The following is a 15692-nucleotide window of genomic DNA, read 5'->3' on the forward strand; positions in this document are numbered from 1 at the left end:
ATTATATCTCAAAATTCGAAATATTAAAAAATTGTCTAATAAAAAAATTTTATAATTAAATTATCTTTATTTATCTATAATATTTTTTAAAAATAATTTTGAAAATACAAATTTTGAAAAATTATTTTTTTTAGTAGTATTGACGTAAATAAATAGAGATAATTTTGTTAATCATCTTAACAACACGAGAAACATTGAAGCGTGAGAAACATCCTCGGAAAACTTATATTTTTCTTCAAAACATAATGATTTTTAAGTTATAGATACGTACAAGAGAATCCAAACTGAGTGTAATTGGATATACGCATACATTCATATATTCATTTCATATATTCATTGTAAAATCATTGGAGACCAATTGAATTTGGGAAAGATTTTCAGGATGATGAAGACGGGACGTTAGCAAGAACTGCCCACCTCCTTCGTCCATGGACCCTTCACTAGTTCCGGGTTCACGACCTTCGCCCATCTCTGTTGACATTGTACATCGCTCCTATCTGGAAACTGGCCAGCTATAATGTCCCATCGCAAACCAGTGCCCTGTTGTTCCGCGTTGCTTACTAGTTGTTTCAATAAAGCGTCCTGCAAAAGGAAAAGCGACGTGTAGGAAAAAAATGAAAATATTTCGTTCCACCTTGCTCAATTTTATTTGCGCGCTTTGAATATATGAAATGAGAAAGGACGGACGCATGAGAGATCGATCGATTCTCGTAGGCTTTCCCACGTGAAACCGCGTAAGTGCACCCTGTATTCTATGGGGTAACTGAAGCATCTGCCTCCCGATACGGCGGCGCAACTCGCTGCACAAAATACGAGGGGTGGACATTTTTTTCGGGGGGATCCGCATGTTCATTGTTTTCCCCCCATCCTTTTTCCCCTTAACTTGCTACATGGAAGCGATACGGTGTAACAATGTATACGCTTGAGGTATCAAACTGTATAACTAATATAAATTTAAAGGATCAGAAAAGAGCTTTTTCAGTCAAATAAAAAAAAATTACAAAAATTAATTTTATTACGATTAATCTATTAAATATTAAATATTACATTTTTTTTCTCAATAGACTGATTGATTCTCGATAGAGTGACTCGATATAAATTGAAATCAAAAATATTTCTGCGATAAACATTGGGACGTTGATCAGCTTGATAATTGTCTTAATCTTGAGACTTTCTATATAAAGATTATGCGTTTCGCGAGTTTTCTGCAAAACGCATAATCTTTATATATAACAATTGTCTGTCAAGCAAAAGATCATGTCCGGCTTCAATTCGTCGATCTTCTCATATATGAGAAATTCCGTAAAAATTTTCGAAAAAGATCATTCCATTATGACAGCAAAAACCAAAAACAAAATAAAATTGGGAAAATAAAATCATGATGATCGAATAATGCAAGGTTTGTGTTTGTTCAAACAAGATATTGGTAATTTGAACATGCGCTTGCTATTTTCATTGGAGATAATCGTTCTCATTACATAACTGTTCTCATTATGATTCTCGATATCCACTTCCGAGTTCAATAAATACAAACTCTTCATGTCTCTTAGTGCACTCATACTTGAAAAGTGTGTTACCTGACTTAAATTGAGCATTAATATCAATTGTCCTTTGAGAAAAAAAGAAAACTATATTGGCTAAAACTAATTGGTATTAAATAAATTAAAAAAATAATTAAATAAAAAAAAACATATGTGATTTACTTCATCTTTGGTCCATCGTCCTTTATTTATATGTTTTCCCTGCCCGTAATTTGTGACACTGGGAAGTTGATTTTGCGCTTGACTTTGTACTTGACTGCCTTGGCTAACTGTACTGTACTCGTTGTCGGACTCTCCACCGCTGCTAGAATCGTATCCAGATCGAGACCTGAAAATGGTAAACAATGACCATGTAAACAATGATAGCGATGAGATGATAATTTATGCTGAAACAAATACTGACTGTTGTAGGCAGTCAGTTAATAAATAGTAATTTTTTGAATATAATGAGCTAAAAAAGTCTCTAAACATGACTACAAGATTTAATCCCTCGTCCAAATAATATGGCACTACAATTCACTACAATGGCACGTGTTGTCAGCGAAATTGACAAAAAAGATAAAAAAATACTCGATATTTTTAATAGCAATAAGAAGTAAGAAGTTAGATTGTGTGTCAATATCATTTCCTAAATGCTGATAATATAGCCTTGTAAGAAAATGAGTGTCTTCCTTCCTGCAACGTCGTTTAATCATTCGCACGAATCAAAACTACGACAATACAAAAGCCAAATACGGAAGTTTAACGAACACGTATATCTTCTATCTATCCGGGAAATAACGGCTGAGACGGGAAATCACGGATGGGTGAATATCCTTCCTGCACCCGACTCTTCTTCTTTTTTGTCGCGCAACTTTTATTATCGCCACCCTCTCCTAATTTTGCCACCACCACTACTCGGGAAGCAATTCTGACCGCGAAAACGCCGGTTTTTTTGTGGTCACGAACAACTTGATCTTCCTTCGCTTTGCGACTTCCTGTCACGTTTTGTAGGTAATTGGAGTGCTTCCTTATTAAGCTTTTGCATCCTTTACATACTCCCATCCCCGATCAGAAAGTCATTCTTTACAGTTTAGTGTGATGACGTAATTGTTAGGAAAAAATAGATTAAGTGATTTAGCAATTTAATTATTAGCTTGCTATGTGAATTTATAACAAAACATATATATTTGATGGATATATATTTGATTGGTTTAATAAAAAAATTATGTCTAAACAATTAATATCAGTATACTAATTAAGTTCTTCTTTGTTATAAAAAAAATTGTTAATGTAACAAGTTATTACATATAAACTATATATTATTACAGTAAAACTATGTGCCATCATAGCTAGTATGTTTTGTTAAAAATTTTAATCTATATATTCTACATATTAGATTGATCTTCCTATAGAAAGTCATCCTTGTTGTATTAACAAAGTTTGTTGTTATTATAAATATGGTAACTTATAATATATCTACGCTAATTTTATTCAGCTGATATAACTTTGATATTTCATAGAAAACTGTTCATATATATTACAGTTATAGATTTGCTGAATCAATGAAATCATTCTTAGTTACTTTAACAAGTTACTTAGTTTCTTTTTTTCATTAATTAATAATAATTTTATTTCACTTTATTAAAAAATTGCCAAAAACTGCTGTCCTTCATTTCAAAACAGCGATATAATTTTTTCTTATTTTACATCTCATCAAAATTACAATCATCAAAATTTTTAGAAAAATCAAAGACTATAGAATGTCAACTCTCTTCTTCGGAAAAGTCAAAATCCGATTTCTAGATTAATCATTGATAATTAAATCCTGAAAATCTAATTTTTATGAATTCTGGAGCACGATGCTTTCGTAGAGATAGATCTATGCACTGTCCCGCTGAATAACAATGCATCCGAGAACAGAAGGCAATGTCGTATGCTCCTCTCAGTACGTGCCGTGCAATCTGCTCACCCTCACTTTTTCCCCTTTCCCTCGCCCCTAACAGCTGCATATGCCAGGGAGAATCCAGGGTGAGCGACTGAGAATATAGTTAGCTTATGCAACGATAGCAACGGAGCACCCGCGGACGTATGCGTGTGCCATAAACATATGTGTGCTGCAGATGGCCTGGGGTACCTATCGTCGCTTCATACATGCTGAGAGTCATCGATCGAAACATCCTCGTCTCTAATGAACCCCTATCTTCAATCAAGTCTACTATAAATATCATAGGAGGAAAGAAAAATGTCATATATTGACAAAAAAAAAATGCTATACTTTCTAAGCATACTTGCTTAGAAAATAATTGTGAGTAGAAAATAATTTTGTTTGTTTATATAGAATTAATACCTTGGCGATTATTAATACTACTGAGTGGTGCACATGATAAATTTATTGCGTACGAAATACGATGCGTGACTTCAACGCGATTCATTTCGAGCTGCATGGTTGCTACGCATTTAGACGATACGAAAGATGAAGTTACGTCATCGCGAACGGTCTAACACTATGGAATGCAAACAAGCTAAAACGACACCACTCCCATTTAATTACGCTCGAAGAAAGAACCTCTCTCATAACGTTGCCCGCTATGATAAACAGGCCTGCGTGTAATATTAATCGCGTTGAATAACACAGTGAGAAAAATTGCTGGTTGAAAATAAACGAACCAGAAAATTCTGATTATATCTCAATCAGAATTCTAATTATACATCTCAATTGCAATTAGATTCAATCAGACACAAATTCTGATTTATCCATTTTCAACCAGAATTCTAATTAATGCAATCAGGCTCTTTTTCCAGAGTAAAAACTTCGTTTTATCGAATAACACGGATATACTGATATATACAAAACTATAATCGTCATGCCAGTAGATTGAGAGTACAAGAGCAGCAAAGCACGAAACGATAAATTAAGATGTTAATCGCACACCTCGACTAATAATTACAGTCGATTTTTATCTGATAAGTATCGATAGCATCATACCATGCAACTTTATTAATCTACCGAAAATATCATCCCTCCGCAGGTGTGGTTATGTTTACATCAATACCAAACACTTCTCGGAAATACTTGAGAATTTATGTAAAACGCGTAAGAACATCGTAAGAAAACAAAACGGAAAAAGCATAGCAATCAGTAATTCTTGTCAGAATAATAATATTAAAAACTGTAGTTATTTATATATTTATATATTTTTGGAGTTTAATACAGATTTTTACTTTTCAGATACTTGAACGATGATTTTTAAGAAATAGATGTGAAGAGTATCTCTAAAAGGAAAATACAACTTTTTTATGACCGTTCGAGGATCATTTTATTTCTACATTTTCTTATGTATTTTTCTTCAAAAAAACCGAAAATTATTATAATAATGATGCTATACTTAAAGAAAAATTAGTACATAAAAGTAAAGTTAATAAAATCCTTATTTACATTGTTACGAAATCGCTATCGGTTATCGCTTCAATCATTTAAAAATTAATTCAGGGAGAGAAGTTGGATCAATAATTCTGAATTAGTTGTAAGTGATCGAAGCATAACTGATAGATTTCTATGTGAGGATTTTATTATTTAATTTAATGTATCAATTTTTCCTTATTATTATAATGAGTCGTAATAATAATAATTTTTAATTCCCATAAAGAAAAAGAAATAAAGAAAATGAAATATAAGAAAATGAAATAAAACACGTTCCTCGACCGGTCGCAAAAAAGTAAAAGTTATATTTTCTCTTTATACGCTTATAATAACTGTGTTCCAAAATTAATTGCCAATGCTTAAAATCTATAGTGCATGTGGTGTAAATTACAAATTTTCAGTACTGATAATGAATTCTGAAACACAGCCAATATCTTCGATATAGGTAAACTCTGTAAAGGGTATTAATTTTTGTTAATGAGAGCGATAGAGCCAAGAAGATCAAATTAGCACAAGAATTCCCGGAAAGTTATGTAAAGGCTTGTGTCTTCGTAGAACTTATAACTGCCGCATCTTTCTTGAATTTAAATCCTTCAGGCACGTGGCATGTCTAAAAGAACTTCTTCCACATTCCTCACCATTCACAAAAAAAAAAAATACCGGCTTAATCGTGGTATCGATACAATAAAACGTCCTTCTGGACAGAGATAGTAAACAGATGGCAAATAATATATTCCCACTTAATCAGATTCAGCTGGCAAATAAAAAGAAGGTGAAAAAAAATTAGACATACCTACATATCTGAATATAGAAAAGTAAAACTTCATATAAGTTTTAATTGAATATATTAAATTTCTAAATGTAATAAAGTAATAATAGATGTTTAAATGGAAAGACATTATTCAAAATTTTATACAGCGCCATGTAAAATTAAATTTTATGTAATTCGAATATAATATAAAAGCTTTGTATTACATACTATGTTGTTCATTGAAATGTCAGACATTGAAAAATCATTGAAGCAATAAAAGCAGTTAGAAATTATAGAAATTAAATATTTGCTCCTAAAGACCTAAGAAATAATCCTATATTATTCTTGAATTGAAAAAGTTAAACATACATAATAAAGGGATGATCTTCGTCGTTAAATTACTTCAACAAATTGTCAACTAAAATATTCAGATAAATTTATTCGGTAGCTTTTACTCGAGAGGTGATAACAAAAGCAGGTGCCGCCAACAACTGCTTACTTATCTAGGAAAATGAACGAGCGTGTCTTTTGTCACCGTGCAAAAATTTCTTTAAGAATTTTGACTGCGTTCAGTAGAAAAAGCAGCTTTGCAACTGTTGTAAAATTCTTTAATATGATTGATCTTGCCCTTAATTCCTCACTTGATCTAAAGGTATAAACAAATAATATTCAAGAATTTTACAACAGTTGTAAAGCTGTTTTTTACACTGGACGCAGCTTTTTATATCTTCAATATACATAAAATATATGTGTAAGAAACATTATTGTACATATCACATATATGTATGATGTATACAATAGAACTGGAAAAGTTGACCTTCAATACAAAACAGTTAAACGGGCGTCAATTCATATCGACTATATATTCTACATATTCAACTCACAAAGCTTATTATTTATTCGTTTGTCAATAATAAATTTGCAGACGATAATTTATATAATCGAATAGACAGAGTTTTTCATAATTCACATCTCTCCCAATGCATAGTGTAATACGGGCGTAAGATAACGATGGGGCATGGATGGACGTCGCTAAATTTCAGAGACAATAAAACGATATCGCGGGACCGGGTGATCTGACTTCTCGTGAGAACGGAAAAGAAAGCCCTGGTGCCGTGCGTGCCGAGGTATGGACATCTGCCAAAGTTCCGAACTTTCCCCTCTTTTTTTTCACGAGCACTTCTTCCGTTCACGTTCAGCGCTCACGCGTTTATTTCGCCTTTATGACACACACCAGGCGCGCCTTTAGCTCCTCTTCCTTCCTTCCTTACTTCCTCGCTTCCGCCTGTCACGCGTCACGCAACAATAAGGTCATCGTGCAAGGCGTCCTTTTGAATGTATGAGAAGCCCGCCGGCGAAGATCGACGATTACGACTTGACAAAACAAACTTTGCACTTGAAGTTGTATAACAATTAATTCTAACTGAACTAATTAACGTAATTTCTGAAGTCACAATTAATTAATTCTCGGTTTAATGAGTTAATTCTTCATATTGAAAGTATGCTTTTCAACATTATATTTATGGCTGCATTCAGAAAAAACTAATCAGTTAGCGCTTAGTGATTCTTTAATAATTGATTTCTACACTTAGATCTAATGAAAAACTAAAAGCAAGAATCAATCACATTAAAGGATCAGTGCTAACTGATTAGTTTTCTCTGCTGAACGCAGCTAATAGTTACGTTTCAAATAACAATCGCAAAAATTTTTAACTAAGTTAAATAAATATATAGAAAAAAAAATAAATACAGGATGTAAAGACCATAATAACACTTAAGGGTAGATTCCTACGAACATCTTGAAACTAAAAATTCTAATAGCAAAATGTATAATAATTTTTGAATTATATAAGCATTTAAAGTTAGCTAATCATATTGCCAAAAATTTGCGTGTTCAATTGTTGGTACTAAAGCTCTAGATATATCAAAATAGCGCACAAATCCTCCATTTTGAACTCACTAATCTACCATCCAATAATACTAAGCGCTTATTGGACTACAGATAACTAGTCAAAAATGGCGGTCGAAATAGCCAATAGGAAAATTGTCGGTATTTCGGCTCAGATAAAAGATTTGCGCTACTTTAATATATCTAGAGCTTTAGTTGATACAACGCAAAGTGCTAAAAGCAAAAGCTATAATTGTCTCTTAATTATCTGTTAATATCGATACAAAAATTATTTTTATATGAAGATAAAATTATTAATTATTTTTAATCATTGAAAAATTAATATAATCCCTATAATTTAGTTATTAGAATTTAGTTATTAGAATTTTAGTCTCAAAATGCTTTTAGGAATCTTCCCTTAAGTTGTTGTGGTCTTTGCGGAACATCTCTTGTAGGTATATAAAATATGTATAAAATATAAAAACATTTTTTTAAATAAAAAATTCTATTATTTTCTTTGATTTCACTTTTCATCTTTCAGAAAAAGGATTTTCCTTCGCATAAGTCAACTTTTTGAGAAGACTCTTTATCGCACGAAATATAAGATATAGGCATATATACGGCTTATCGAGCGTACTGTGCGGGATCCCCCGACACTCATAACAGGACAGAATATTAGGTCAACGCAAATACAGATCCTACCGCATTGGTCGCGTGCGACACCCTCAACACAATTGATCCTTTCGTCAATTTTCTAGTATCCGGGACCAGGTGTATGGATCCAGGGAGCATTCGTTCATAGTTATGGCGTCAGCTGCTACCCCAGTGAGTCCCACCCTCTTGCCCCGGTCTCGTTTGCAATCGTCCAAGATACCGGCGCTTACGATGACGCGTGCTCTCCCCCCCCCCCCTCCTTGCGCCACCAGGGTGTCATAGAATTCGCCTCCGATGACACAAGTTGTCACACGAATCGATTGCTCGTCGTTCGCAGTAAACGCTTTTAGAATTTGTGTCATACATGAGTGACATATCCTGAATACTCTTGTACAACTGGGCCGCCTTTATTAATTATCGATGTTAGCGCAATGCATAATAATGTAAAATAAAATATTTCAAAATAATTTATTATTGTGTTGTGTTAAATTCATATATCATTATATATAAATTTACAATAATTTAAGAGACTTCTGAAAAATGTTGACTTCTAAGTATTACAGATAGTATTAAAGTAAAATTACTTATTTCTAAAAAGATGATTTCCTAAGTGTAACACATAATTTAATTTGAGACATTTATTGTTATATACTAACATATATTACTTTTACATTTATAATTTATAATTTAATCATTTATAATTTAATCTACGAGATCTACGTTGTATCTACGAGAATAAATCAATTAATAAGAGAAATAATCTTATTTTCGATCAAAGCGAATCTTAGTGCTTAAATATTCAATTTATATAAATATTCAATTTATATAAATAGAATTTATTTCCAATTCTGTAAATTGTCGCGCGCGCCGAAATTTTTTTCAATCTTAAAAGACAATCATAAACAGAATTAAAATAAATAGTAATATCACATATTAAATTGATAAGCAATTTAATAATACTGTGTGTTAATAACTCTAATAAGTATCTCAGAAAGATATTAATAATCTGATGTTATTATAATATAAACATCTTCAAAAACTATAAATAATTCATTGCGAAAAATATTATCCCGGCTAAGGTATTATAATATTTTTTGCAATAAATTATTTACAGTTTTTATGATGCTTATATTAGCATCAAATTATTAATATCTTTTTAAGATCAACTCTTTTAGCATCCAACTTGTTAGCATCAACCCTACTAGTCTTAGTATTTCGTGTCTGATTGATTCCTGTTCGTGCAAGTTTCACACAAATCATCATTTCTTATTACCCTCCTAAAAAAAAGTTTGTGATGAGGGAGACGTGTGCGTAGCAGAACGAACACAACCATCAATCTCCCTGTGAACTGTATACAATTAAATTCTGCAACAAACATTGACTGATTCAGACTTGTACCGACTTGAGTCCTTTTATATAAAATAAAAATTGTGTAAAAAAAAAATCATTATGAATATTTTATTTTCATTTTAAATTAACGTTTAAATATTCCTTTTTATATTAAAAAGATTTTTTTGTTTAAAATCACTATTTTAACTATCGAATTTACATGTATATACTTAAATTATAAAATATAAAAAATTTGTAAAAAAAATCATTCTATTTTATTTTCATTCAAAATTAACGTCTAAATGTTTTTATTTAAAAAATTTTTTTCTAAAAAAAATTACTTATTCTAATCGTCGCACGTATACTTATTCCGTACAACAGAAATGTCCAAATTATATCACAAGGACAGCCTAAAGATATCGTAACATCTGCAGGATATCCATATGATATATTCTATTGTGTTTAGATTAAATGTGACTTTTTCAACTTTACATTTCATGAAATTTTTGTGAATAAAATACATTGTTTCTGCACCAAAATAAAAAAAAAATATTTCAACTCAACTTTTTCTATTTGCCTCTTATTTTAAATCATTCATTTTTATGTGCTCAAATTATTCAATTTTTTTGAAGAATTTGAAGTCCTCGTATTTTTTTCAAAACTTCATACTTAAATTAAAAAATCCTACAATCATTTTTTATATTCGTTTATTATAAAAAGTTATAATTTTTTAAATCAAATGCTACTGTTATCTAACTTAATACTTCAATTATCAAATTATATATATTTTATTATTTTTCAAAATGAAGTTTATACATTTGTTCTAGAAAGTTAAAAGTATAATGTTCGTGAAATTTTAGAGATTTTTTGAATATTTTAAATAAACGAAAAAAGAAGAGATTCGAGACGTCCAGATTTGTATCGAAGCATCGTTTTGAGGCTAATATCACATCATAAGGATTCAAATTGCTTATCAATTTAATATGACATTATTATAATATTAATACAATTTAATATTGACTATACTATCCTAGTTTTATTCATGACTGTCCGTTTCAAGACTAATTGTAAGAAAGATTTCGGTGCGCGATTTGCAAAATTGAATATGTATATAAATGCATATACTGAAATATTTAGTAAGATTGTTTTGACCAAACAGGATTTCTCTTTATTGACTTACTTTTATATTTAATCGATAATATAAAAAAAATTTATTAATTCATTTGTCATATTCATTTATTAATTCAGATGTCTACTTCGACAATTAATAAGCATTTTTTGCACGTAGTATTCCTATTTCATTAAAAAAAGAAGACAATATAAAAAAAATCATAAAACCTCGAAAATGATTATTTAATAAAAAGTAAAATTCTAGAAAAAACTAGAAAACTTAAATTATTGTCAGGTGCAGATAACTTAAATTATCATCAAATATCATTAAATAATATGTTATCGGATGAGAGGAAAAAAGGACACACTAATCATCTATTTAACAAAAAAAATAAAATAAAATAAAACAGAATTAAATCATTATTAATATAGACATTATTAAATTATTTCCAAAATATGTAACTGATTGCATGACACCAAAATTTCCTTTCATTTTCAATTTCATCATAAAAATTCCGTAACCAAGGAATCAAGCTTATTTTCCAGCTCAATGATCCCTTCCGCTGTCACGAAACGGACGAGACTGGCGGCTCTCATGGTTGATTAAATCGAAGGTTATTGACATCGCGGAATCTATTAAGGTTAAATAAATAAGGTTAAATAAATAATGGGAATAAATAGGAATATATATATATATATATATATATATATATATATTCCTTTTCACCAAGAAAATAATCAAGCTATTATTATAATAATTTCGTTATATGATATGCAAAAGAAGTCAAGATCGATAGATTGACATTAGTGATCGAAATGCAAGGGGCATTTTTCTTCACTCGATAAACATTGCTTCAACATTTCAATCTGAGGATTATTCGTTCAAAAATTAAAGTCCGTATGTATATTAAAATTCGAAAAAAAAGAAGAAGATTTAATAAATTTCTCATCGCGCAGATTGACTCGAAATTGCCAAAGAAACTGGTACCCAAAACCAGATAAGTTTTGCGCGTAGCGTATTTTAATGAAGCCGGTATATTCTTGAAGGATCATCATTCGGCGGAAGGCCACAGGACTCACTAGGCCCATAGGGCCCACGGGGCAAAAGATACAGGCCCCCGAGATGAATTCGTGCCACCACGCCACGCCGGTTCAGACATGCACGGCGCGAGTAGGACCGAGTAAACGGATAGGTAAGCATACGTATCTATACACGTGCACTTTATTACACGCGATCGTGCGGGCTAGCCAACCAACCAGCCAGCCAGCCAGCCATCCATCCAGCCAGCCATCCAGCCAGCCAGCCAGCCAGCCAACGACATCAGGGTGGAAGTCTTTACCGAAAGACATCTGGCTACCACCTGCCTTGATGCCCTCGCACTCGCTCCATCAAACTTCCCCATAATAGAACGCTCCCTGAGCATACGCACCCGCTCTCATATGACGCGTGCACATGTGAGAAGGTACATATGTGTATGCATCGCGACCGTGTGACTCATACCGGCGCAGGTATGAGCATGTGCGCGTACACGCCAGCATAATCGAGTGATCGCGCTCTTCTCGGCTCTCGTTCCCGTGGGGTTGTACAAAAATACAGGTTTACGGTATACGGTAAGGGTCTCCGCGTTAATGTCGTATTGAAAATTAAATATTCATCTGCGTCTGTAATCTTCCGTCTGATATAAATGATGAAGGTACTTATTTTCACGTCGAAATTGTATTGTCATCGTGACTAATATATGTTCACTAACAAAAAAAAAAAAAAAAAAAAACTGGACAATCATTATCCCAGTATTTATTTCTATAATTTTTGTAAAGATAATAGGAGATATAATTAGATTATTTTTAAATATAATTATTTTCTGTCAAAATGAGCAAATGGTATAACTTAAATAATGATTTATGTTGAATTATTTATTAACTCTGTTTAATTATTATTTGTAATTTTGTCCAATGTTTTTCGTTTATAATGCACTTTGGACCAAGAGAGCACTATATTTTCTCACAAAATTAAATTATATCCTCAAATTGTTAATTCTACAAGAAATTAAATTAATTCTCTTTCTCTTTTTTTTCTCTTCTTCTTATCTATTCTATAAATATCTATTCTATATATAAAACAATATACATTAACCGGTTATTCACTGGTGCATTTATTATCTCTCCATACGCATATATATATATATGTATACGCGCGCGCATGTGTGTGTGTGTGTGTGTGTGTGTGTGTGTGTGTGTGTGTCTGTGTAAAATCTGTATGCGTGAGCACGTCTACGAGACGAATTCCATCAGCCCTCCGTGACGTAAAAAAAAGGCGGGAAGACCCTCGGCAACGTGCTCGCGCGTTTCATCCCTCTCTCGTTTGTCGAGGTGCGCCTTGTCGCCATACACCACGCCTTTTACCCCCGTGCCCATTGCGAGGCGATTGTACATCGGACGAGCCACCCGGTGCTCGTTCCCATGACAAGTGCGATGGGTATTTTCACTCGTGAATCTTTAATTCCACCGTGGGAATCGAGTCTACATAAACTAAAGATCCGCGCATGCTATACCAATATGTTGTATGTGTGTGCTTGTGATCCGATTAGATTACATCTTCCGCAGTCGAGACACAACGCGGTCCTTTGTATCATTATGTGGAAATCGCTGAGGGGGAGGAAAATCTCTCGCCGAAATTACTGTGGTTAAATTTTCGTTCAATAGATTTTTAAATAAAACACAAAATCTAATAAAAAATTTAAGTTTGTTTGTACTTAAAATATTTCAAAAGAGACATTATATAAAGCATTATATAAAATAAAATAAAATATGGACAATATTCAACTAACATAAGCGACTCATTAGAGGAATGTTCAAAACATAGATACAATATTCGGTATCCCATCAGGAAGGAAAGAGTCTCCGATTAATTATAAATATAATATAAAAAAAACAAAAAGAAAGAAATACAAAACAAAATACAAATATCCTTTTATTTTATTTAAATACCTTAACATTTGATCTCTCCTTATATTTTGTTCTTTTTATGGGATTTTAGTGTTCTGAATACTCATCTCATTTTGAATAATACAGTAAACTAATTGTACGCAATCGAACATGATAATAAAAACAAAACATCAATCTCTAAAAGTTGATAGGGGACTTGCTAAACAAGATCATTTAGGGATGTTTTCAGTTCAAGCAGATGCTGGAAATCAAGTTTGCCCTTATAGTCCGTCGATCAGCATCGTCGGTCGCACCGACCCTGGAGTGCGCTAAATTGATATCGAAACATAATGAAAAAGAAAAAAGAACTGGCTACGAGAACAGTTGAAGGGCCGCGGGTCCATCCCATCTTAAAAGAAGTCTTCTCAAGGGGCCCGGTCGCGAATCTTGTCGGCAACCCCCTTCGAAATTTGTTATTTGACGTTTTAGGGTGGCTTTTTTCTGGTCGCCCCACACGGCCCGATTCGACGGAATTCTAGGGCAACGACTGGCAGCTGTCCAGACGTCGGCGCGATTCAGTTTTAAATTCGATTGTAGAACTGAGAAATTTAATCGCATGCCCAAGATCACAACGCGCTCGGGTATTTTCCATTGAAGGCACGTCCCTTTGCACGTTGACTTCAATTCTAATGACTGTGAGGAACTCACAGATCTCATCGACATTCATAAACCCCCGAGAATGGACTAAAGGATAGCTCTCTCCCGAGACCACACGCGACGCGAGTACAATACGATCTATTTACTTTATGTAGAGACCCCGGGGCGCGCAAGTGATGTATAACTAATGAGAATTTTGGTAGCTTTACAGAATCTTATAATATACCAAAAAAAAAACTTCTTGTTACTTTTACTATGTTCAATTAAAATTGCAAATACATATTAAACGATGTCGATAGATAGCGCAAGATACCATTAAAAATATGCGGATTAATTAAAGTAAATTAAAAAGTAAAAACTAAAAACATAATTTTATAAACACATTTGTCAAAGATTATGGACAATCAGAAATAAAAATGCATAAAATTTCAAAGAAATTTTGATTTTTTGTGTACACACACACACACACACACACACACACACACACACACACACACACACACACACACACACACACACACACACACTTCAATTATGAACTGAATCTATTACGAATTGCAAACGATTCAGAAAGAGAGTATTATCATGAGCATTGTAATATCAATGATCAAATACATATCTACATACATCTCTGCCTCATGATTCCAACATAGAGAATCGAAAGATCTCAGAAACTTCTCGTTTTCTCTTTGCCACCCTGAGCTGTAGCTATTTATATATTTCTATGTATTTGCGTGAAGCTAACATCCTTTGCTAGTTTCATAGACTTCATAGTAATCTATGCTAATACATGACCTTCCATTAGTATTCGACATGTAAACTCAATAACCTCTCCAAGAACTCGACTAAGTGTGAAATCACGGAATTGTGAGAATCTGCCTTTAACAACCATATTGGCAACCATATTGTTAACAAGTAAACTCTTGCTTTTCACACTACTCTAATTTTTTAAATTTTTTAACCAGCAAGACATTCAACAATCGCACAGAAGGCAATCAATCGGACAATATAAGAAGAAACTTTCTTTATATTTATTTCAAAAGTAACTCTCTCTCTCTCTCTCTCTCTCTCTCTCTCTCTCTCTCTCTGTTAGAATTTTAAGAAAAAAGTTTAGGGATAAAAAATTCTAATAGAGAAGAAAGTTTCTTCTTGTAATTGTCCAACTGCCTTAAGCCTGTTCTACAACTTTTTGTTTCCTGTTTCTTTTTGCTATTTATTGTATCTTGCCTTTTTGCTTCTTATCCTGTTTTTCTGTTGCTCGAGGTAAACATTAACGAACTTCAGAAATAGAAATTACATATCAAGAAATATAATTGTTGATAAAACGATCACACAGAGGAAAAAAGCAAAAGGTAAAAAACAAGAAATAGGAAACAAAGAGCACATTGTAGAAAGACATTATGTGCGATTGTTTTGCTGGTATATATATATATA

At 32.5% G+C, this 15692-nt stretch overlaps 1 protein-coding gene across 2 annotated transcripts in view; it reads right to left on the reverse strand.

Annotated features, from left to right (window-relative positions):
* The window catches only part of LOC108687637 (transcriptional activator Myb), a 40891-nt gene that overhangs the window by 5885 nt on the left and 19314 nt on the right, over positions 1 to 15692 (reverse strand). For both annotated transcript variants that reach the window (XM_018193513.1, XM_018193512.1), the window contains exons 2-3: positions 1704 to 1869; positions 418 to 582 (exon numbers count right to left, since the gene is read on the reverse strand). In XM_018193513.1, coding sequence (XP_018049002.1) covers positions 418 to 582; positions 1704 to 1869 — 331 coding nt within the window. The remainder of the gene's footprint in view (positions 1 to 417; positions 583 to 1703; positions 1870 to 15692) is intronic.

The sequence above is a fragment of the Atta colombica genome, unplaced genomic scaffold (assembly GCF_001594045.1).
Source record: "Atta colombica isolate Treedump-2 unplaced genomic scaffold, Acol1.0 scaffold210, whole genome shotgun sequence".
In the NCBI taxonomy this organism is placed as follows: Eukaryota; Metazoa; Arthropoda; class Insecta; order Hymenoptera; family Formicidae; genus Atta; species Atta colombica.